Raw genomic sequence first — 23,744 nt, 5'->3', positions numbered from 1 at the left:
GTAAGGAAAGTGGGATAATGATCCCCACTACGGGCCTGGCTCCGCTCCGTCTTAGCCCTCGGTGTTAGATGCTTCCCAACTATCCCCACTACTCTGCCAGAAGGCCATCGGTGTGCAGACTACGGACTACAGAGTACGTACACTGTATTCCCTGGGCGACGACGGGAGGCGGTTGTGAAACCGTGACGTGGAATCACCTGACGCGTAAACCATTTGGTATACATTTTGCATGCTAGGCTAACTATAGAACAGCTGAGGGGCTGTAGCACGCAGGTAGCTTAGGGGACTCTCACGGTCTTGCTCCCATGACAACACAGGAAAGCAGCGCCGTGACACCTGATGACACCCATCAGAAGGATATTTCCGTGCACAATACCCAATTCGGACCCTAAATATTTCGCTATATGGTTTCGGGACTTTTCATTGGCATTCTACCCCGCGGGGTCTCACGGAGACCGATGCCTCCTGGCAGCACTCCCCACTTTGAGCCAACGAAGGCGGTCGTGTCCCTCAACCCTCGAACCACAGATTTCCCCAGTGCCATTCCACCAGCGACCGAGTATCGGAGTGCATAGGTTGAGTTGGCATAAGGAGAAGGTCTAAGACGGAGGTCAAGCTTCGAAATGTGTAGAATGGCAAATCTCCCGGACACCCCAGTCAAACAATACGAGGGTGGTACTGCATGAACCGAGAAGCCAATTCAGGCTAAGGATCACGCCTAATTTTAATCAGTAAAGCTAAAGGACGTGGATGTTGACTACTTTGCTTTTACACTTTCTTAGCGAATTGCTTACTATTATAATTTGGTATAATTCTTTTTATTACGTTGCCCTCTTTCGTCGCTATATAGCACCTTTCATACTGTTCGTGGCAAAGACGTATCTACTTGACTAACCGCTCGCTCTCAGAACCTTAGTGCACGATTTTACGGCACGTCCATCAAACGAAACATAATGATCACATGTAATGCATCGGAGGTAATGCAAAATACCATAATTACCAGTATGGAGCCGCCCTGTCACGGGGCCTAGTTGTAAATCGCACATCGAAAGCGCTCTGCTTGACAAACCAGATATTCTCAGTCTTCCATTCCCTGTCAGGGTGTGCGAGAGTGACCTGAACATGGTCAATGATAAAGAAAAAAAATGTATAGAACTTTGATGCTGACGGTCAGTCAATGAAAATGTTGGTGAGCTTACCTCAAATGTCCGTAGAATAGACGGCACTAACTTATACATCTCTAAATAACTGATGTTTTTTCCAACGCAAGTCCTAGCTCCTGCACCGAATGTGAAGAGCGAAGAACTCATAAGTGACTTGGCCTCTTCGGAGGCCTCCAGCCAACGCTCCGGACGGAAAACGTCGGTATTAGGTCCATAAATCTTTGCGCTGCGATGGACTGTCCATGCATTACACCCAACAATAGTTCCCTCTGGTAGGAAATAACCGCACAGTTGAACTCCCCCAGGTGGCACAACTCGCTCTAGCGGAAGTCCTGCGGCGGGGTGGATGCGCAGTGCCTCCTTAATGACAGCATCAAGATAGGGCAGCTTTTGAGATTCTTCCCAGCGAACAAGCCTATCCTCGCGGAAGACCCCGTTTCCCTCTGCCTCCTGAAACTCGGCCCGCAGCTTATTAAGCTTGTCTGGGTTTTTCAGCAAATTGTAAAAAATGGAACGCAATGATATAGCCGTAGTATCCGACCCAGCGAACATATTGGCGACAGTCAAGGAGAGTATCCGCTGGGGGTTTATGAACTGCGGGTCCTTCTCCCCTGCCTCAATGAATCGAGCAAGGAAATCTCGCTTCCCTGACGCAGACTTGCCCTGCGTTTCTGCTATGTTCTTTGGTCCGACGAGGCGACTCTTCATACGCTGCCGAGCGAATGTCACAACAGGCGAGGTTGCGTTCATGATTCCGAGACGACTGAGTAGCAACCGAACTGGATTCTTCAGGAACAGACTATCGAGTATTGGCATCTGACCAACCTGTATTAGACGCCTTGTCAGCCATATAACCTCCACCCTCCCGCCTCCAATGCGAATGGACCCTACTTACGACCGCAAAATATTTGAGAGTCCTTTCGGCATCACCAATGATATGATCAACGTCCTCACCATAGTCAATAAATCCCAATCGCTTCGAGTATGTTAGCTCTCCGATAACGTCGAAAGCATAGTATTGAAGCCAAGTAGCAAAGTCGCAAATGCCGTCAGCTCCTGGTTTATCAGCGTAACGTTCGGATAGCTGCTTCAGGAACTCCCTCGAAGTTGAATCGACAAGTGGTTCAAACTGAACTAAAGTACTCATCGCGTAGGCATTTGATACAGCTCGTCGAAGTTTGGCATGATACTTCTCATCCACCGTGTTGAACATTCCTTGTAGAAAGTCCCCTTCTTTCGTGATAGTCTGCTGTACAGGGTAAAAACCAGACTATAGAGAGTTATTACCGCGTCTTGGCGCAAAGAAAGAAAATTGGAAGAAGAAACATAAATGAGAGTTCGACGTACCTTTACGTAGCCTGAGTTGATCGCATATATGGTCTTTATGGCCTCTGGATCTGAGATAGATACCACATTCGGGCCTAGTCGCACTGCAGATCCATATTTCTCGTGCAGTTTGACGTGATAGAGATGAGGATGACCCCTCCATACTAAAATAGTACGCCATAGATCCGAAAACCCAGCAAGAAACGGTCCAGGAATCTTGGAGATGCCGTAGCCGTGCTTATTGTGTATGCAGTAAGCTAACAGAATAACGATGATAGACGGGAGAAACCAGCTTGAGAAATAGTCGAGAAGCATTGTAGTGACCCTATAAGATGCGTTTGGTCTTTGATGTTTGAAAGAAAGCAGATATTGAGCAATAGTTACTCACAAAACACTGTTACATCGAATTAGTTAATATATGGCTACAAGCCTACTCTGCATCCTTTCCTCGGTTCCTTCTAGGCCCCACTCATAGTGAGGTCAGCTGTGCTGCATGTCCGGTTGTGGCAACGGGCCCTTTTATCGGACATTGGAGAGAAGTGTCCCAGTCTTTCAACGGACTCCGAGCATACTATCTCGGAGGAATGCCTCTATCCATTCAGAGATAGGAAAGTGTTAATGGATATTGTCCTCTGTGGCCTTCGAAATATGTCTACAATCAGCGAGGTCAGTAATCATGTATTTCTTTCTACTCCCAAATTGCCATCGGGCATGACTACGAAATAAAGCCGATATTAAGCTGAAGTATAGTTCTGCATATTTTCTGAAAAGTAACGAGAAGCACACTTAGGCCTCTGCACAGGACCGGGAAGACTGCAACCAAAACCGCACCAGTCCGGCCCGCGCGGTCCTAACTTTTTGGGGAGACCAAAACAGTGTTTAATAACTGTAAAGAAACAGGATAAATCATCAATTTATACATATGCAATTGCGGTTCACTATGGTGCGGTCCTAACCTCTGAACTTAGGACCGCAAGACCGCACCATGCATAGGCCTAAGCGTACTGTAAGGAATCTTGCTGCGTGCATGTCCATTACAATATCTTGTTGTCCGTAGGCACGTTTCTTACACGTACATCCGATAGATCATCACTGGCGTCCTCTCATTCTAGGAAGGATTCCGGCATTCTCCAGTGATCTGATGGTGGAAAAATAGTTCTCTTGAGTATCTTCAAGATGGGTCCAGCCGAACTTTCGAGCTTTAGTCATGGACGAGACTGTCTGCCAAGACCTGCCGAATGCCCACATTTCAGAGTCCCAAGTTGTCCAGTCCCATGCCTCCAATTTCCCCCCATAATTGGACACGATCTTCTGCCAGACGGGCTTCTTGTCATTTGCCCACTCTACAACATTGAACTCGGTAGTCAGAGAGTTGAACTGTCCAGCAGCGTTGGTCCATTCCGGTGGAGGGCACTGGGTGAAAATAAATCAGCCATTCAGTGTATCTTTTACTTGCTCGGTATCACTTACATCTGCTCCGTAGTAAGCAGCCAAAGCTGGCCACAGATTTTTCCATGTGAATACGTCGCCGTTCACATAGTTGAAAGCTTCATCTTTCGTATGCTCCTGTGTCGCCGACCAAACCGATATCTCTGCAAGGCCTGCTGACGAAGACTTGTCATCGAGTGTATTCCACATATACTCATTTCCGAAAAATCGAGCAGGCTCGTTGAGCTCGCGACAGAGCAGGAAATACATGGCAAGGGTGAGCGCTTCCGACATTCCCGAACCTAAACCTAGAATGAGTGGAGAATCAAACACAATGTGTATTTAGTCACTGACCGTGTGGAGTGAATCCAATGATGCCGTTCGGCCTGATGACATTCCAATTCCAGGTTCCCCTCTTTGCTTGCAGAGCGAACATATGATCCTCCTGGGCAAAATAGAAGTTGAATTCGTCTTTGTATCGAGGTTTGTCTTCCACTGATGGCGTGGTCACTGGTCCAAGGTGCACTCCGTAGTGCTGATTCAGCCGTCAATCATTTTACAATAAGGTCATACAATGCTAAAATAAACTTACTTTGCCTCCAGTCTGCAGAATAACTCTCTCAAGCCGTGGGCAGATGCTGTCTACTGTGTCCAAGAAGTTTTTAAACAAAGGCACATTTTTGTCACGCAATTGCTTGAAACCCGCACTATGGACATAGGAGGTGAAAAACGCATGCGTCACATCTTTGCACGATGGCCCAAGCTGCTCCGCAATGGTTTCAACAGGATCTAGAAAGTCAGCAGTCACAAAGACTACTCGAGGATCGACCCAGTACATCGTCGATGGTCTCCTTGAAGTAGCAACGATAAGGGACCTTGACCGTTTTTAGCCATAAATCCACTTTTTGCGAAACATGATTCATACCATTCAGACTCGGGCTGCTTGCACAAGTACTCGACAATCGCATAACCGCTTATTCCGTTCGCCCCAGTCACAAGGGCAACTTTCCCTTTCGGTAGAGGCATTATGGAATTTCCAAGAGAAGTCTTTCGAAAAATTTCTGGGTGATGCAACACTCAACAATAATGATGTGGGTTCGACTTGCCACTGGCGAGAATACAAGCTTGACGGGGCAGGACACTGTTAACTTAAAAGTACATGGGGCCAAAAAGCAAAATATTTGCTAACGTGTGATACATTTGGTGCAATATAACGGAGTCCGAAATGACAGTCAGCATCACCCCGCAGAGATCAACCATCCCCATTGTCGGACAAGTTGAAACTTCCGGCGGGGATGACGGGGGCCAAGACTCTGATAGCTCATGTAACTTTCCCGCACTAGAGGCGGTACCCCACGCTGTGACCTTCTCTCCTCCCCGGACGAATTTCCGAATGCCATTCGCCACTTCCATTTCATTGTTCAAAAGTTTAGCAAACAATCACTTCGGACTAGTGTAATTCCAAATCGAATGGGACAGCCCATCGGACGGTCCGGAACCGACTTGCCTTCGAATATCTCAACAGCTAGTAGATATAACATAATAATATTGTTATTATAAGATACTTCATTTTTATAAGAATCCTCAAAATCATTCTTAAGTATTACTTAATTATATCTCTCTTTTGGTCTTGGATATTAAAATACCGAAAATACAAGTGTAGTTTATATTTCAGGCAAATACTAGGTTTTGGGAACTTAGTAAGGTTCCAAAATAGTGTCGGAATTGCTGAACAACGTATCAACTAGTACTCAACCACATGAATATGAAGGTCTGATTCATCGAATCTAGTATCGATCCTACACTAAATACATGAGAAATAGGGGTAAGCTAGCTAACTAAAATAGGAAATCAAAGTGATACAAAGCCTGACCGAGCGGACGCTGACTAACGGTAAATTTGCTGTTGAACCGGAATCCTAGCGGTCACTAAAGGTCGACAAATAGATATAATGCTAGTAAATCATATATTAAGTATTATTTTATAAAGGAATCAGCGTGTTCGGATTCCCCATGATGATCGAGTTGCTGTTATGAACCCTGCAAGACGGAGTCCTGGGGCAGAGAAAGATTACGGACTCCAGGGAGCCTGTACCCCGTACGCAGGGTTCAGTAATATGACTTTCTTGCCTGGTAATAGGCTCAGTATTGTCGAGTATATATCGCTCAATATTTGTGAATGACGAACATATTTTGAGGCCTCGCGCGTATAGGCCCACGGGAGGATATATAAGGACACTAGTTAACTAATTAGGTACCCACTGTACTTAGTCTTATGATTCTGCATGATCAATATTATAGGTATCCTCAGTACCTGTTCCAAAAGTATCTTTGGCAATCAACCTGTCTGGTACCCGTCTGACAGGCTTCAGTATACGCACTTAAAAGCTGGCCCTACCTCCTTGCTTGAGCTCTTCCCCGACCATGGCCAGTCCTCATACTGTTTGGGCGCGAACCTTGGTAAGTCGATCACTTGCGGGGCTTACTTGAGAACCTAGGGTTAGGAAGGCTTGGGAGGTCAATCCCCTGTAACACTAGACAGCATGAACCAGCTTACATTCCAAGCTTTTGTAACTTTTGTATAATTAATAAATTCACCTAGCCAGAATGATTCGAACTCTGCAAGCACAAATGAGTTATGAGGTTTCAAAGTCTACGTTAAAATAAAACTCGGGCATTAGGTGGGGTCTGGGCGGCAGATGATTAAGCACGGTTAGCGCCACCAACAACGATCACTTTCGCTCGGGTTACACCAGCTTTCCAACTCTCAACCGCCCCTCCCTTGGATCGGACGTTTAGCCGACAGAAGAAAAAGGGGGTTGGAAAACGAACAAGAGGAAGCTCACAATGACAATCGAAGACAACTTGCCGGACTTGCCGGACTTGCCGCACCATGGTGACCAAAATGCTAGAAGTATCGCATCAGACACTCGACTAATGACTATCGCCTGCGTCAACTGCGCCAGGAGCAAGACCAAATGCAACCATCGGCAACCATGTAGCCGCTGCCAGGCCAAAGGTTTGACGTGTGTCTCTCGACAATCTCGCAGAGGCAAAGCGCGTAAACTGCGGAAAAATAACCCAGTGTTAGCACCCACACCAATACCGGCAGACCAGGAGAGCTTGCACAGGGCGGATTTGAACCCGACTTACGCCACGCATGTTGACCTTACCAGACACCCTGAGAACCAGTCCATGATCACATCTTCCCATCGCGAAGCTTATTCTTACCGCCACGGGGCCATTACTGACCCCGTGTATCCTCTTCCCGCCCAACAGCCTTTGGAAAGCGCGTTTTCTGGTCTGCCGAGATCAAGTCCGTTTCGCGAAACCCAGTCTCTAGACGGGCACCAGTTATCCACTGGTCTGCCAGCGGTGGCCCAAGTGGAAGATAGTGCGACGTCCTGTGCAGTGGACTTTGCACAGCTTGCACAGCCATTCAGCGGGGCTGGAATGAATAAGTACTCGGGAACGACCGACGAAGTTAATGCACAGAGGAATCCCGGCACAACTGAGCCACCGTCTACCAATGATTTAAATTCTGATTCATGGCATTCCGACTCCAACTTCCGAGGGGTAAACCTTGGGACAAGCGACAATTTCGCAGCACTCAGCCCTGCACTTTCTGCCTTGGAAATCGAGGGCTGGGGTGGTAATTTGGTATTAGAGCCATCGCCTGGCAGAACTCCGTCCTCAGCCGCGAATGGGCATTCAGGGCGTGGACAGTTCGGGGCTGTTAGAAATGCTTCGCCTCGAGACAACATTCCATCCGGCCTGACAGAATCTGGGTCTTCTTGCGGCGATGAGGAGGAGGCAACATGGGCTGTTGAATGGGAGCACTGGACCATTTGTCAATGTAACCCCTTGCCCCAGTGTGCGGCACGCGATCGCCAGAAACTAGTTCTCGCAAACCTCGAACGTAACTTTTTGCGGCCAGGCCCGTGGAGTGAGCTTGACGAACACTGGAGACAAACTCACTTTATGCCGACAGAAACATTTTCGAATGTGCCTCTCTCTGACCCCAGTCGTGAGTGGCTCTTGGTCATTATGCAACGGTATATGCGTGTGGCTATAGATGTCCAGGGACTGACACCTGGTTCATCTTGGCCTGATTCGTGTGCCGTTGGCAATACCAGTCAGTTAGGCGGTTACATACGACTACCGCCTGCGAAAGCACTCCATAACTACCTTGAAGTCCTCCTTCGGAACTACGAACCCTTCTATCCCTTGCTACCCGCACGTGTGCTGGAACCAAATCATTTGGCAAGCACGGCTTTCGGTAGAGAGTCGACGCTCCTGCTCTGTCTTATGATCGCGTTTGGTTCGATGATCGATCCAGCACTCAAGGCCCGCCGCTTCTCTACAGCTCTCACAGAAATATGTCGTCACTCCATGCACGATGCTTTGGAAAGGGCGTTGCGAGGTCCGACGAGCCGCTTGCTTTACTATTGTGCTTTACTGTTTATTATCAGAGGTGCGTTTAGCGGTGATAAGGCACATATGAACATCAGCATTGCCCATAGGCGGCTTTATCATACAGTAAGTGGCTCCCACAAGTCTAGTAGTGGGTGTCGATCCCTTGTCTATGCAAGCAATCTGGGAGGGAGATGACCCTAATTTCTTCGTCTAGGCTATGCAACACGCTGGCCTCTTCCAGGGACAGCAATCTGGTAATCCGTGCACCCCATTATTGGACGAGAATCTGGAGCTAGTTTGGAAATCATGGGTAGAGCGAGAAAGCGCATATCGGTAGGAGGCATCTAGCTGAAAGGAAGGAAGAGGCAAACGCTGATACACCCTCTAGACTGGCTTACGGGTGGGTTCTGGCTGAGCATGAGATCAGTCTTCTATATGGTATACAGCCAATGATTAATATCTCGGATGTTGAAGCCCCTCTACCAGCCCACGATCATCTCTGGCTATGTTCAAACGCGGACGAGTGGCGACTTGCACTGTGCCAAGGAGATGCGACTACTAATTGGCGCGACGTGCTCCGGGCGCATCCTAATTACTCCCTTCGCAAGTTATTCCAATTGATGATAAATGACCAGCTTGAAGAAGTTAATTACCAGCCAGACCTTCTCCAATTACGGCTTCTTCTCTATCCAATCCACATGATGGTTTCTCAACTAGCACAACTTCTAGATTATGGGCTGGAATGCCGTCAATTGTCGACTCCAATCACGCAGACATCTTCCATGCGTCGCTCTGGAGAAATCCAGTGTTGCCTAAAACAATGGATTGCCCTTTATCAGCCTATAGTTGGTCAAGGCGCGAGGTTTCATGCGCTGTCAAACGCCACACTCGTTCTATACCACCTCGTTAGCCTTGACCTTTATGCTTCTTTCATGCGGATCGAGCGCTTCGCCCGCGAGGGCTATTCTAACGTCGCGGACACAATCCCGAAAGAGCTGATTCGCTCTAGCGAGGATGCCCTTATCCATTGCGGACAGGTCTTTCGGCTATTTGGTAATCTGGAGGATGAAATTCGACCAGTATGGAGTGCAGCTGCAATTTACCGCGCCACATTGACGTTGTGGTTTTTGAGCATCTCCAGAATGCCTCGACAGCGGAACCAAGTCATATCAGGCCACACCACTAATGAGGAATTTGCTTTTAACCGTATTGCATTTAGTCACCCTCTGGTAAAAGATTATCTGCGCTATGGCCAAGGTGAGCCATATCTCATCAACAAAGGTGGAGAACGAGTTTCTTTGACTGAACCAAGAGCAATACTCATGTTTGGAGTTGGAGAAATCATTCATGGCCCGATGACAACCAATTTCTCCATAGGAGTGAAACAGAAGCTTGAGATAATGATCGAAAAATGGAGTTGTACTCACTAAGCATGTTGCAGCCTTGTTGGATAAGGGTAGCGATCAAGCTTCCATGGACACCGTGCCCGGGTGAAGAACTCCTTTAGCATGAGTAACACTCGGGCACTACAAGAGGGCGAACAGAGTATAGCACTGGGGTGTCTTGTAAGCTTAAGGCTAGCATGAGCGCCCCGTGTTCAATAGACACTAAATGAGCTGGGGAGTATGTGTCATTAATTGCCCGTGATTACGGGGAATGCGCCCTCTCGTCATCCAAGATGTGGAAGTTGTAGAAATAGTTCAATTCTACGTTTCGAGTTGTGCTTTCAAAATTAATCTCCAAGCTTATTCCAAGGGACCGTGAACCTAGTCAGCCATTGACAGAACTTATCCTAGAATCTAGATTGTGGGTGTTTATATAGATTGGCAGAGGACTTACGGCTAACTACTATATATGCAACGACCATTCTCGGACTTCCCTAGCCTGCACTCCCACAATGCTCTGAGCCGATGTCTACTGCCAAAGCTTCCAAAATCATCATCATAGCTATGTGCGTCGACTTAAGCGCGCAAGCCAGCTGCCGGTATATGGAATGTTTGATAGCTCACAGCTGTTGAGCTGATGAACATTGTCTCCTTGATACAAGAGTATGAGGCTAGGCTCAAGGGGCGATTTGGGTGCCCGCGGGAAAAAGCCTTGCCAAATTTGTTGATACTGTACATGAAGAAGGTCATCGGTCTATCACAAAATGCGGACGCGAGCAAGCGCCCGTCTAACCACGGATGCCAGGGATAACAGTAATAACAATCATCGCCACCTCAGCAAGAATAACCGGAGGGCAATGATGACGACAGTCGGTAGCTGAGTGCTGTCACTCATACCTTGAAATAAATAATGGACTTACTCAAGACGGGCGCCAACAACAATACATCAGCTTTTTAAACAGTATTAATTATAGTATCTTTATTTGTTCCTCTAGCAACTGTTTATCAATTAATCTCCTTTTAGGGGCGTCATATATTGTTAGATAGGGATATACATCCAGGTGGCGGATAGCAATTTCTATTTATAGTGATGATCATTACATTCCAGGTAGCATGAGTGCCACAGATTCTCTAGAACGGTATGTTACTGTACATATCCCTTAATTCTAGTTATCCGTGCGGAACGCCGGGACATTAATACTCAGTTAGTCTTATTAAAACAGCCATCTTTTTCTGGTTAGATTAAATTATTAAAGGGCCTTTATACCTCTAGAAATCGCCCGTGTTCATAATCTGTGGCCCCTAAACATCTTAAGCCCAAATTTTAGTTTTAATCACTTCTCCTTAAGGTAAAAATTGGCAATTTCTAAACCCTATTCATATTAACTATACAATAAATCCTTCAGAACAAGCGCCGGAGCTCATACTCATACTATGGATATTCATTACTTTTAGTGTCCCGAGTGTCCAAAACGCTTTAAGTCCATTACCGCTCGTGATAGCCACCAGTAATCCAAGCAGTATTTTCAGTACACTCGTTGCTAATATACTTTAAAAGAGAATAGTACTGGATAACCCACTACTATACCTCTAATAGAAAGACTGCTACCTAGGTCTTATATCTCTTTTAATTATAAGATACACCATCATGATTTTTCTAATAAAGCTGCTATTATTAGTTATTAAAACAGTGCTTAAACTATGTCTTTCCGCTGTCTCCCTCATAATTAGGATTTTGTTAATAAGGCTTCTCTTCAGCAGTATCTTCAGGATAAAAAGCATAGCAAGCCAAAACAGAGACCTGTATATATATATATAAAGAGTATAATAAGGGCTTCCCTACCGGGGCAGCTCTTAAGTAATACAGATAATCTATAGTCTATAAACCTTTATCTAACCTATACTATATGGATGAGACCTGCTGTCTGACTTTTAAATTACCTTCAGTACTTCTCTAACACTTAGAAGGCGGCCACTACTCTGATTAGACACGTAAGAAGATAAATTCAACAGTATATAAATTTAATAAGAGCTGTATCCTCATAAACAGCACCATCTTATTAGCGATAATATTCACCAGCATAACTATAAGTACCTTAATATCTACTTTCTCTGGCCTTGTCATCCCCACGCCTTCTGAATAGAGCGAGATCAAAGATAATAAATTAATAGAAAATTCTTTAATTTCCTTAGCAGGATTACTAGATAATAAATTATCCTGTCCTCTATATCTTGCGACTGGCAGACCCCGAGTTTTCAAGGATATATAGGTATTAAGGATATACATTTTATCTACTGCCCACGTCTAAAAAGTATTTAAATACTTCAGAGTATTTATAAATACTAAATTTAAGCCGCCGTATCAGCGGATAAAAATATTTACTATCCTTAGTAGTCTTACTCAGCATCTTGAAAGCAGACAGTGTGTAGGAGGAATGTCGACTCTGTGGAAGATCCGCGATTTCCTTCAGAAAGACGTGCCTCAGTTCTTATGGCCTGGGAAATTATTGCAGAGTTAGTACATTGGAGTCACTACCCTCTGGATGAAACGTTGCGACGAAGGATCGTATTTCTACTCAGACAATACTATGTAGTAATTAGAGAGCCCTGAGGCGTAGTGCACAGTCACTGCTTCCTGTTTATAGTTGAAACAGCTGCACTGATTACAATCTATTTTTTTTTTTTTCTTTTAACAACAAGAAATTAACACGTCAAAGCTGGACATGAGCGGAAATACAAGATAAAGTAAAGAGACGGCTATAAAGAGTCTATAGAATAGTCTAGCCTTTTAAGTACAGCCGTAAATTCATTACCCTATAAAGAATAGTATTGTTATCGTTTCCTTCCCACAACCTAGGTTCGATTTTAGGAAGAATTATATAAACTAGATCTTAACCTACTATACTTACCTACTGCTGAAATTATGGCGTTAATCTGTAGAATTCTACAATAAAACAGATCCCTATTCAGGAAAAACATCCACTAGATACTACTAAAGTATAGATCCTTAGCTATAGAATAGCTATATTAGTATTAATATTCTATCTTATCAGAGATACCAAGATCCCGCTGCTTAAAGTATACCTTCTTAATCCTTATAAGTTATTCCAACGCGCGCTACATGACAAGGGTGATACTTATAAAGGATATAACTAGTTTATACAGTGCTTACCGGTTCCTGTTAGTATGCTACTAGAAGAGCTCCTGAGCTTGGTTCCCGGTAGAAGAATATATTTTATTCACGATGAGATTAAGGCCGAGGATAGTTATTAAGATACTACTAAACATGGCCGTGATACCTATTTTCTAATACAAAGCAGCCAGGCACTAACAGAAGTACCTACTAAGACTTCAAGCCTTGACTTCAGGCACCAGATCAAGCCGCTCCATCTCATGCTGAGATATAAAAGACACCTGTAGAAGAGCTAAATAGACATGCACAACCCGCCCCAAAATCCTGAACCCGATCCGCCCCGAACCCGCATGGGTTTGGGTTCGGGTCAACTATCTAGAACCCGCGGGTTAGGGTTAAACCTGCAGAACCCGCACTAAACCTAGTATAGTAATAAAATAGGGTTATTATAATTAGCCCTATCCTACTTAGGTAATAAAATTACTGTATTAGGTTTAGTGCGGGTCCTGCGGGTATTTGCGGGGCGGGTTTAGCAAGGTCTTGACCCATGCGGGTTGGGTTCCTTGAGGCCTCGACCCGCCCCAACCCAACCCGTATGCATGTCTAGAGCTAAATAAGGAATTACTTTCCTAAAAGCTTCTTTAAAAGTGCATTCTAGGCTATATAGTCTGTTTATTATATAATTACTAAATCCCCCCTTTTCTTTCCACTGGATCCCTTCCCATTTACTAGTTAACAGCCAGCACTTAGGTTTGGCTTCCAGCCTTGGCATAGTACCTTGGAGTTCAGGCGCGCACTCCAACAATATCTTAGTCACAATCCCAGCTTGAACACCTTGGATTGTCTCGATATCACCAGGTACTACCAACAAGAAACAATATTCCTGCCTCTATTTTTCTATTTACGGAGCCTGGGCATAGATTTCCAATTTGACATCAAGGTCACGGATTTTGTTATGTCGAGTGAACGCCGCGGCAAAATTGCCGGATTAGACCTGTGAGGAACAGTCTCGGCCAGCATCAGAGACTTGGGCCGAATGATATCGTTCTTATAAATATAGGTTCTAGTGTCTCCGGGTCAACTATAGGAAATTTCAATTTCCCACCACCCCAGCAATCCATGGAAGTGGACAAGAGACTCAACAAAAATTAGTCGATATGGTTGAATTTGCGCAGCAAGTTGGACATATATAGAAACCTATATAGCTTTTATACTCACCAGTTCGAATCTATTTTGGAGTCTTTCACCATTACTACGAGAAATCTTAAACTGTTCAAGCAGCTCTGTTTACTCTCTCATTCCTCTACCAAGGCTAGAAGATTCATCATTATACAGGACAGCAGATAGAAGCTAAATATTTATATTCCCTTACAGCCAGTCTTCTCTGAGCAACCAGATGACATGTTCTCTGGGGCTTTTCAAACTCACCCATACACAGAGGAGATTATATCAACAAGCCAATGGTCCAATGTTCTGGTGCTGAGATTTTAACGGAAGTGCTGAAGCATCTGAGGGTTGATATGAACTTACGGGACACTATATTAATACCTCGTTTAATGCCGTGAATGAGTGTAACTCTCCTATCGCGAACACGAGGAGATCGCCCTGAAATAATTCTGAGTGATGAATCTAATATTAGCTTTATCGGGCTATTTATTAAGATCTCGCAATATAGTGCTGTAGATATTAGTTACAAAGTTCGCTCAGTATAGAGAGCTGTATCAGAACTAATAGGCCTCAGTTTAGATCGCGTTGATGGATATAAATCATCACTGTCTGTGATTCTTACAATCCTGTTCTCTAAATGAGGTAGGTTGCTTCAGCTTCGGTTCTTTCACCTTTTTCCTATACCAAGGGGAAGAAGTACTGCTGGCCACTACCCCATGGAAGATAACCCAGAGGATATTGCAAGGTTGATAGCCAGATTTTCCAGATCCAGTAACAATATTTAAGCTCCTTCTTTGTCTTTCCGGGTCGTGGGCTACACTTCTTTTCTACATCATTTACAGGGTCTAGGAAGCCTCTTCAAAGGAACCTACATGATTATCTCTCGGTTCTTTCTTAATATCCACCCATCTACTTCAAAAATAACAAGACATGCCGTCCGGACCTCGTTATTATACCCAATTAGAGTGCCGATAACAGCATTTCATCGGTCTTAGGTCTCTTAGCTTGGCTCGGCCTGTGAAAGGAAACTGTATACTCGTATTGACAGACCAAGAACCTCACTGTTATTGTGCATGCTCTTGCTACGATGGGTGATAGCCAGTAAACTATAAACACCTGGAAACGGCCGCGGGATTGAGTGAGAACCACCTGGAGTAATTTGGTCAAGCTATTCAGATTGAGGGAATATATGTCTAAAATAGTCACGCGCCCTACGTATCTCTGAAGATATTGTTAACGACGAGGGTGGTTCGGGTGAAGAGCGGGTCCGCCTGACACTAGGGTAATTGAGCATGGAAGTAAATAAAATTTGTTGCACATAAGGATATCTATGATATAAATTGATGCCATCAAAGATAAAACAAGGCCTGTTTGACTCAGCGATGCCTGTTGACGCGTTGGATCTCAGAGCCGAACGTGTGATTGCGGACAATCCTCGCCGCTTTTCCAGGCAGTAATATTTTCGCGCAGGTTTTGTGGCACTGCCTTCGTGCTAAGTTCACCAGTGTTGGAAGCGATCAACCCAGTAGCCAATATCAATCCGAGGCCGTAGAATAGCGGAGATTAAGGTTTCAGCTGAGTGACAAGAGGTGAGTGCAGGGTGAGTGGCTTACCCTGTCTCGCGCGCACTCACCCTAATCTTACCCGAGTCGCGCGACGGTAAAGCGGCCTCACCCTAATCTCACCCGGGCGGCAGCCACCCGACTTCTGGCCGCGTTGAAGCCACACGCCGGCTGGTTAGTAGTATGGTGGGTGACCACATGCGAATCCCAGCTGTTGTATGTTTTTTTTTGCTTTTTATTTTTTCTTGTGAGAAGACGGGGGATGAAGTCAAGGAGTTGTTGGCTAGGTGGAAGGTGTTTAATGCGATTACGGAGGTGTTCCCATTGATCGGGGGTTAGTTGGGCTCCTGGTGTTCTAAATGGACATACGGGCCATTGAATGGGAAAGAAGTGTTTTGGTGTAACGACATATATATATATATTACGAAAAGAATGGAAGTATATACAGGTCAATCCATTGCAGCCTCATGGGGGGGAGGGAAAGAAAACAAAAAGGGCGGTCATGGCACCCAGGCAACTAATTAGTTCGCAATGTATATTCATGTCATGTCTCTAGGAGGCAGCGATGTTCTTTGGGGGCCATCAAAAAGAAACTCTTCATCTTCATGTCTTCATCCCCCATCCCTTCCTTCGTGGAAATCTTAGCGGTTGGAAAAGCTCGAAAGAAAAGAGTAGTCGCAAGACGTAGTTCCATACGAGCCAGATGCATACCAATACAAACTAGGGTTGAAGACAGAAAGTGGGTTAGCAAGTTCTTTCCTGCGGACTCAAGTCAGAAATGTCCGAATTGTTACATACTGCGCGAGCCTCGTCCAAAGGGTATAGAGGCGTCTTTCATTTCTTTGGTAGGGATTTCCCAGCGGTTAGGGTCGAATCTTTGTGCGCAAGGTGGTCAGCTTCAGGGTAGTCTCCAGCTCGCAATACGTACCTATTTGGCTCATGGAATATCCCCTCCATCCGATGCAGACTGTAGGATTGGGTGGTGACGGTGAGTCCGCCGGGAAGATGATGACCTAGAAAGGATGCCCCCTCCGGTGGAACAGTCCTTGGTAGACCCAAAGGGACGGCCGTATACAATCTTAAGGTCTCGTTGATCACCTGGTTCAAGTAAGGTAGTTCCCGAATCATCCTATCGTTGAAGTCTGTAGGGAGTGAGCTGAGCTCATTCACCAATTTGGCACGTATATCCTCATTCTGGCACACAGAGTAGACGAGATATGTCAGAGTGATGGCTGTTGTATCGCTCCCGGCCACGATATATGCCTGGGCCTCGTTCCTTATTTCAGCATTGGATAGACCGTCTTGTCCGGCATTGTACAACTTCCCGAATAATGTTGGCTTTGCGTCTGATCCTGATTTCTCGATAAGACGGCGATGCCTGTCAACCGACTGTTGAGCATAGATACCCATCCGCTTACCAGCATCAGCGACCGTTCGAAAGACTGGGAGGGGAATAATCGATCCGAGCCGCACAAGAGACGGAAAAGTGGTTCGAACTGGAGCAAAGGAAGAGGTCTGTTCAACGTCAAGGGCATATTGATTTTTCTGGACGTCATCAGCAGTGATTTGTAGAATAGACATTTGAGTAACTAGCAGTTCGTACCTTTCCAGACTCCAACATGCGGAACGATTCGCCGAAGCTTAGTTCTCCAATAATATCAGTAGCCATGAATAACCACCACTTAAAGACGTCCATGGCACCACGGGAAGCCATTTCTTCGGCCATCCTGTTGACAGCTAGGGCGACCTTGCTGGTGATGATTGTTTCAAACACAGTCAGGGAAGAATCCGAGATAGGTGCTGCTAGAAGGCGTCGATGAGCGGTGTGGAACGCAGGATCTCTTGTTGAAAACACATTCTCTATCCCCGGGGGCGTCAATGCCTGGTAGAAAGCTGATTTGAGGAAACGCCCTCCAGTCTTGTGGATCTCCTTCACGGCTTCAACATCGCAAATGTCGACCTCGTTGGGGCTAACTCGGACAATTGGACCTGGGTTGTTTCTCAGCATGCAGCATGTGTCATTATCGCACATTCACATACCATATTTATCATGAAGATAGTGAATATAGTTCGGTTTTTGCCCACGAAACCAGTAGATCATACTGACTAGTCCCGTCCATCGTGAAATTTCCGCACCGGGAAGGTGCACGAGTGGTCCAGAAATTCTGCGATATAATAGCCTCTTTACTATCAGATCAGCATATATTATCTGCAGACTGGATGTTTTGGAATGTGCCGTACCAGAAAAATAATAGCAGCAATAGTGCGAGAGAGCAGTGAAAGATGCATGGTGCGCGTGTACTGCGGTCGCGTCTTCAGGAACCTGACGGCTTCTCCTCCGACAATGAATTGGACCTTGTTTATATACTAAAACGTTTGTGGCTTATGTTGGAGAGAAGTTCCCATCTATGGCAATGAAAATGGGTCTGGCACGGGCGCAGAAACAAACCGACTACCGATGGAATCTAGCACATCAGATCGGTGTTAACGAAAGAAGTCTCGGTCCAAAGAGTTGTCCGAGGCCGACAAAGAGATGATATGGTCAATGATGGTTTAAATGCACAGGACAACAATAACCCCGGCCTGTTAAGGCAATTAAACTCGGAGATACTCAACTTTGAACAGCCATAATCGGTGTTCGGGGGTTATGGATACCGATCTGCGGGGTCGGGAGTGCCATGTAGCGGTGTATCTGTTAGGGTTGACCAAGTCTGTTGCAGCAGGTCTAGTATATATTGGCAAGGACAGGCTAGAATAAACTTATTGTGCTGGTCTCACTGCGAATATCGTCTACGTCTCGGCTGGGAAGCAGAGTAGGTTGGTTTGCTACCTTGACAAAATTCACCCAGTAGCTCTACACACTCTCTGCAACCTTATGGCCATACGCCGTCCAGGCATGGTTCTTTGTGAGGGTCGGAATCATATCTTTAAGAATGGCCCAGGTCGCCACCTGCTCGATTCCAGTAACTCTACCAACTTCATGCTATCGGCACCTGCAGCAACACCCCTCCGTAGCAAATAATCGGATCTATATCATCCACCCCTCCAGCTGTTATCTATTGTCTGCACAAGAGAATGCGCCATGGGCGCTCTTGGCACTAAGCGAAATGCCAGTTCCTGTCGCCCACAGGCCAATCCCACACTGCATCTGATTAGCAACTAGACCAAGTACCGCGTGCAGGAAACGCAACTTACCATGAAACAGCAGAAGAGAACAAGAAAGATATTAAGACCCGCGAGCGCTATTTTCTTCGCCGACCTAAGCTCCTTGTTCATATACAGCCAGAACAAACCCTCTAGCCCAAACGAGAACCAGGTGCCAAAGGCCGCAGCCAGGAGGTTCAGAAGGTCATTAAACACGGGGATGGCGTTGGCGATGATCCACGCAATTGTCCACATGATGAGTACAATAACCACCCAAGTACCATACGAGACAAGTGATCTTTGGTTCATCTTATTAGTGCCTCGGAAAAGCCGCACGTAGATTGTTTTTGCGCCGACGTGGCCGATTATAACCCCAGCAATGACAATGGAGCCAACAGCAACGCCAAAGGCAACTTTTGAAACTACTGGGCTGGTGCTCAGCAGTGCGGGACTCGCAACGCCCTCGCCTGCGTATCGGTAAATGACAATGGCGGCGACGAGGTACAGTGCAGTGTCGGTGATTTGCAGAGCGACCAGTGCTTTGGTGAAATCCTTGGGGTTTGCGAGTTCAGATTGGAAGCTGAAAAATGCTGGATGGCCGGAAAAGGAAATAACAATGTTCAGTGAAGCTGAGACACCAGAGAGGAGAGTGGGGTGTTGGATAGCGTGAGCTGTTGGATCTGGGGCTTCAATGCCAATAGCGACGACGGTAATAACCACAGCAACAAAGATTGACACCGAAGCTTTCTGCGGTTAGCATGTGCAGGCAGGAGAGGCGGCTTACTCCTACATATTATCCCTAGGTATGAAACCTCCTGCAGACGCCTGGATAGAGTAAGAACGAAAGAGAGAATCCCGCCCACCAGGCAGAATAGGATCGTGCAAGCGGCGTGGTCGGTTAGGGTATTCATCATGATTGAAAAGGTCAAGATGTGGGCACCCATCAGGAAGATGAAAAAGATTATCTGTGCCACCGCGACTGTCTCGCGCCCCCAAGCACCGAATAGGATATCGGCCGCATCGGACATGTTGTGGATGTGAGGATAGCGTAGCTTGAATTGCCCAAGCACGTACCCGGTGTAGGTGGTCAGGGCTCCGATTCCGATAATAAGGATGCATCCACTGTCACGGTGATTAGTCGGTGGTATCACAAGAGACGGTCAAACGTACGGAACAAGCCCCAATGTGGCCATCGATGATGGAAGCGAGAGGACTCCCAATGAAATTGACTGGGCAATCATCACTGCGGATTGTTTAGTTGCCAACATTAAACAAGTGTGACTTGTGAGTGCATACATATAGCACAGTGCCTAGTTCCTGTTATCCCTGTCCACGAATATAGAGAGGGCAGATAACCCACCACCACTTCATACTCCGATATTGGACCTGCCCATTTTCCTCGCCTATGAATGGATCCTGTAGGGCTGCAGGTAACACCGTGTTTTTGATCGGCTCACCGTCCCCCAGGCTAGAACAGCGGTGATGTACGTGTGCTTGACCTTCGATGACCGAAAGGCTCTCGCCTGTATCTCCCTGGTTGGTCTTTTTGTCTGCGGTGGCCATTGGAGTGATTAGACGTGAAAAGACAATTCAATAACTATGAATGAATGAACAGGAAGAGTCACTCAAAGCACGGCTTTCCCAGCGCCTATTGCTATTTAATAGAAAACGGCTGCCTTCGCTAATCCCCATACGCGTCGAAGCGAGATTAACCCCGGATTCCCCCACTTCTCCGCAAACACCCGTAACCTCATGGACACCCTGGGAGTGTTCAGTAACTCAGTGTCCATTTTAGTGGGGATGGGCGTCGCAGTGGGTACGGGGAGGCTCCATAACCAGCACAGTCGAGGATGTCGTTTGGATTCCCTCGTCCATCAGCCAATTGCAGTAAGCCAAGTTCTAATCGCCTGGTTCTATGGGCGAAAGCCAGAAAGCACGGGCTGCTGCAGCTCTGATCGTCGTGTTAACTGACGCGCTGGTTTAAATACACTCGGATGTTTCTATGAACTCTAAAAGCCTCAGGTGTAGAAGTACCTTTGAAAACACACCGACCAAACCCAACCTCAGCGAGTTCCCCAGAGATTGTTTCAGGGCACCGCAGAGCGCATCTAGGACAGGTGCCCTTGTTTTATATCGATAAAGCCATTAACCGAGTCGGGTGGGAAACATCCAGCCCGGGTGGCCGCGGCTAGGATCGGATGTCTGGAGCTTCACGTCGGTAAACAAGAAACACCCGGGTTCCTATTAATGCAGAAAATTGGAGTCGGTCCCACAGTGGAATGGCTGGTTCCTTTACCCGAAGACGGCGGATACAGATGGAAGTAGTTGTCATATCAGACAAAAATGTCGGAAGCTTTGTAGCGATAACAGGCGCAAAAGGCGCACAGATTGTTGTGTTGACTACCGAGCTGGAGAAGAGTTCCTGACATTCATCTACCAGCCAGTAGCCTCCGTTCGACCATCGTGTTAACCGAGAAAATTCCGTTCGATGTACTTTTTTTTACAGCCGGAGAAAGTGCAACGTAAGCCAAATACCCGGAAGCCGGGATGAAGGACCCATTCCCAACCTCATCCTACCTGAGCTGTGATGGCCCTATGCGCTTCACTCCTGGGATTGGGAGACAGCCTGAACGGCACGGGCTAGACATGATTCCCGTGTAGTACGCGTCTGGGTCGTCGAAAGCTCCTCGTCTTGGTGGAGGGCCGTCTTCGACAGAGTGGGTGTAGCCAAATGTGCAATGCCTAATGCCTTGCTCATGGCCCTGGATATCTGGATAAGTAACACCTTTGGACGTGCGCGAAGACTATGGCGCAGAGCCAACAAACACTGACTGAACCCATGTTCAACACACTGAACAGAGCCAATGCAGGTGCAGAGCAGTTAAAATGGCCAGCGTAATGTATTCCAACAGTGAGTCAACAAAATCCACCGTATCCAAAGAATGGCCTTCAGAGGAATTCAACGACAATAGCACATACGAGGCAAAGCTGGATGGTCTCTCGGCAGGTTCCAATATTTTCCCGGCAGTGAGTCTTCTCCCTTGAAGCTAATTTCTATCGACAGTCACTGTAGCTTTAATATTCACGACTTTAAAACCCCATAGACGATACAAGACAAATACTGCAGCTACAGTGGTGTTGGATGAGTATTTAGCCTTGGGGGCCGAGGATTACCTTATGGGGGCCAACTGTTGACAATACCCCCGTTTAGGGCGCATCAAAGCTTCCGAACTATCGTAAGTTCCTGTTGATATTGTAATCCTTCATTGTCGGGCTCAGGGGTGTGACTGCAGCGTGGGTAGAGCTGGCTTGAGCTGACTTCATAAGATATCACGAATCGTCTCTGACTTCATTACCAGTATCAACCAGTTCAATTGAATAGGGCTTTAGCTGGTGCTGCTTTTCCTGTCATTACAAATATGAATTACCCATTTCAGAAGTTGTTTTGGCCCGATCTTCCTTCCCCCATAAATCCAGGGGCGTAGTTGAAGGAGCTGGGTCCTTTCCTATCTACTCCGTCCTCCGTATCCCGAGTCCCTGGTTCTATACGGGGCTATAATCTCCGGGGCTAAATCCTTCTTGGTGTATATCTATTTAAAAGATACTCGCGCTGCTCTTTCTGAGATTTGTTCCAACCTCCCTCCTCACCCGCTTCTTATTCATAATATTTCGAAAAATAAAGATCTCAATCCATCCTGCAAAATTGGGCAAACCCGGCAAAATGAAAGTCCAATACACCATCTTTACCTTTGCCCTACTCGCTATGACCGGCTTCGCATCCCCACTGGCCAGTATGCTTTCCTTATAAATAGGAAATGTCTCATAGAACAGAAAAACTAACATGCTTAGGCGACAACCCATTGGTCACGAGAGACTGCATTCCTGGTAAGTTATCTCTACGAGACCAGAGACTTCTACATCTAACCTACATTCAGATGGCGAGCAGTGTGATATTATTAATCGGTGCTATGATTGTTGCTCTGGGCATTGTGAAGGCAATATTCATGCTGCCGGGGAGGAAGTTTATTTGCACTGTATCCCTTAATCACAGGGGTTGTAATGGGCTGGTGCTCGCTATCGATCCATGGACCATACTGTATCGCTCTCTGTTTTCTGCTGTTTTTACTTCTCTGCCTCTGGCGCCCCTATATTAGTCTCTGTCTTAGCTAGTCTCTCCTTTCTTTGGGCTTAAAGACAGCATGTCGATCTAGTTCGATTGACCCCTCTTGGACTTGACCCCTTCACTGGTGTAATTTATGTCAACAGATATTTGGCCGCCAGTGAGTCTTAGTTTTCTTTCCATGTCTGGCAGTGAGAGTGGAAGTGGAAATGGAAGTGGCTAAACGTGTAGATGCGGTTGATTCTGGGGCTATTCCTGCGGGTCTGGATAGTATGTATGATGGCTCGCCGTGTTCAGTCGAATATCAAACAGCTTGAACAGGCTATTTGAAACAATGATATGTCTTGGCGATACTGGTCCATGTTGGAGGTCTGGACCGTTGGCTTATGGTGGACTGCCATGAATATCACTGCATGCTAAGGTGCTTATGGCAAGAGACGAGCCCACTGATCAGACGAGGATTATCCAGAGCAGCCATGAGTTCATAAGCTAGATCCTCACCTTGTCGTCCCCAGTTATCGTCCCCGTGTGCCACACGAGCAGTGCCATTCGCGAGGCCCTTGACTTCGTTTGGTCGACGGTTGCTCTGGGCAGCGTAAGCCATCGTTGGCCCCCAACCCTAACTCTCTTGGCTGGACCCCAATCATCCTGGACGGACCCTAAACCCCTTGGCTGGCTCATCTTTCCAATGCAGAAACGATCCTTCACTGCCAAGAGCACCAGTGGAAATTCTTCGTGGCCGCCATGCTTAGCATGATATTGAGATATTCTTGGTGTTGACTCCACCCACGCGTTTAGTATGACAGTATCAAGCAGCGCCTTCACCAACAGAATCATGGCCTGTAGATGCGTGCTCGTTCAAGACTCGAGAATCAGGACTCAGGAACTGGTTTCCGCCCCC

The 23,744-nt window shown here is 46.5% G+C and overlaps 6 protein-coding genes across 6 annotated transcripts; 1 reads left to right on the top strand and 5 right to left on the bottom strand.

Moving 5' to 3' along the window:
* Nucleotides 1-996: 996 nt before the first annotated feature.
* APUU_80985S (cytochrome P450) lies at nucleotides 997-2,804 on the bottom strand (the record flags this gene model as incomplete). The annotated part of the gene is made up of 4 exons (XM_041697327.1): nucleotides 997-1,116; nucleotides 1,200-1,988; nucleotides 2,059-2,433; nucleotides 2,511-2,804. 4 exons carry the CDS (start codon nucleotides 2,802-2,804, stop codon nucleotides 997-999), a joined length of 1,578 nt encoding a protein of 525 aa, XP_041562868.1.
* Nucleotides 2,805-3,578: 774 nt separating this feature from the next.
* Nucleotides 3,579-4,943, bottom strand: APUU_80984S (SDR family oxidoreductase; the record flags this gene model as incomplete). Its single annotated transcript, XM_041697326.1, has 5 exons — nucleotides 3,579-3,902; nucleotides 3,960-4,219; nucleotides 4,272-4,452; nucleotides 4,510-4,792; nucleotides 4,843-4,943. The coding sequence occupies 5 exons, from the start codon at nucleotides 4,941-4,943 to the stop codon at nucleotides 3,579-3,581; spliced, it is 1,149 nt and encodes a 382-aa protein (XP_041562867.1).
* Nucleotides 4,944-6,763: 1,820 nt separating this feature from the next.
* Nucleotides 6,764-9,762, top strand: APUU_80983A (Zn(II)2Cys6 transcription factor; the record flags this gene model as incomplete). The annotated part of the gene is made up of 3 exons (XM_041697325.1): nucleotides 6,764-8,455; nucleotides 8,547-8,665; nucleotides 8,721-9,762. The coding sequence occupies 3 exons, from the start codon at nucleotides 6,764-6,766 to the stop codon at nucleotides 9,760-9,762; spliced, it is 2,853 nt and encodes a 950-aa protein (XP_041562866.1).
* A 6,361-nt stretch (nucleotides 9,763-16,123) lies between these two features.
* APUU_80982S (cytochrome P450) lies at nucleotides 16,124-17,868 on the bottom strand (the record flags this gene model as incomplete). Its single annotated transcript, XM_041697322.1, has 6 exons — nucleotides 16,124-16,299; nucleotides 16,378-16,454; nucleotides 16,508-17,124; nucleotides 17,183-17,568; nucleotides 17,620-17,761; nucleotides 17,821-17,868. The coding sequence occupies 6 exons, from the start codon at nucleotides 17,866-17,868 to the stop codon at nucleotides 16,124-16,126; spliced, it is 1,446 nt and encodes a 481-aa protein (XP_041562865.1).
* A 763-nt stretch (nucleotides 17,869-18,631) lies between these two features.
* Nucleotides 18,632-19,916, bottom strand: APUU_80981S (uncharacterized protein; the record flags this gene model as incomplete). The annotated part of the gene is made up of 4 exons (XM_041697321.1): nucleotides 18,632-18,721; nucleotides 18,775-19,466; nucleotides 19,508-19,845; nucleotides 19,894-19,916. The coding sequence occupies 4 exons, from the start codon at nucleotides 19,914-19,916 to the stop codon at nucleotides 18,632-18,634; spliced, it is 1,143 nt and encodes a 380-aa protein (XP_041562864.1).
* A 3,333-nt stretch (nucleotides 19,917-23,249) lies between these two features.
* Nucleotides 23,250-23,447, bottom strand: APUU_80980S (uncharacterized protein; the record flags this gene model as incomplete). The annotated part of the gene is made up of 1 exon (XM_041697320.1): nucleotides 23,250-23,447. One exon carries the CDS (start codon nucleotides 23,445-23,447, stop codon nucleotides 23,250-23,252), a length of 198 nt encoding a protein of 65 aa, XP_041562863.1.
* Between the last annotated feature and the right edge of the window lie 297 nt (nucleotides 23,448-23,744).

The sequence above is a fragment of the Aspergillus puulaauensis genome, chromosome 8 (assembly GCF_016861865.1).
Source record: "Aspergillus puulaauensis MK2 DNA, chromosome 8, nearly complete sequence".
NCBI lineage: Eukaryota > Fungi > Ascomycota > Eurotiomycetes > Eurotiales > Aspergillaceae > Aspergillus > Aspergillus puulaauensis.
Note: the sequence above shows the minus strand (reverse complement) of the source record. Positions and strands in the feature narration are given on the sequence as shown.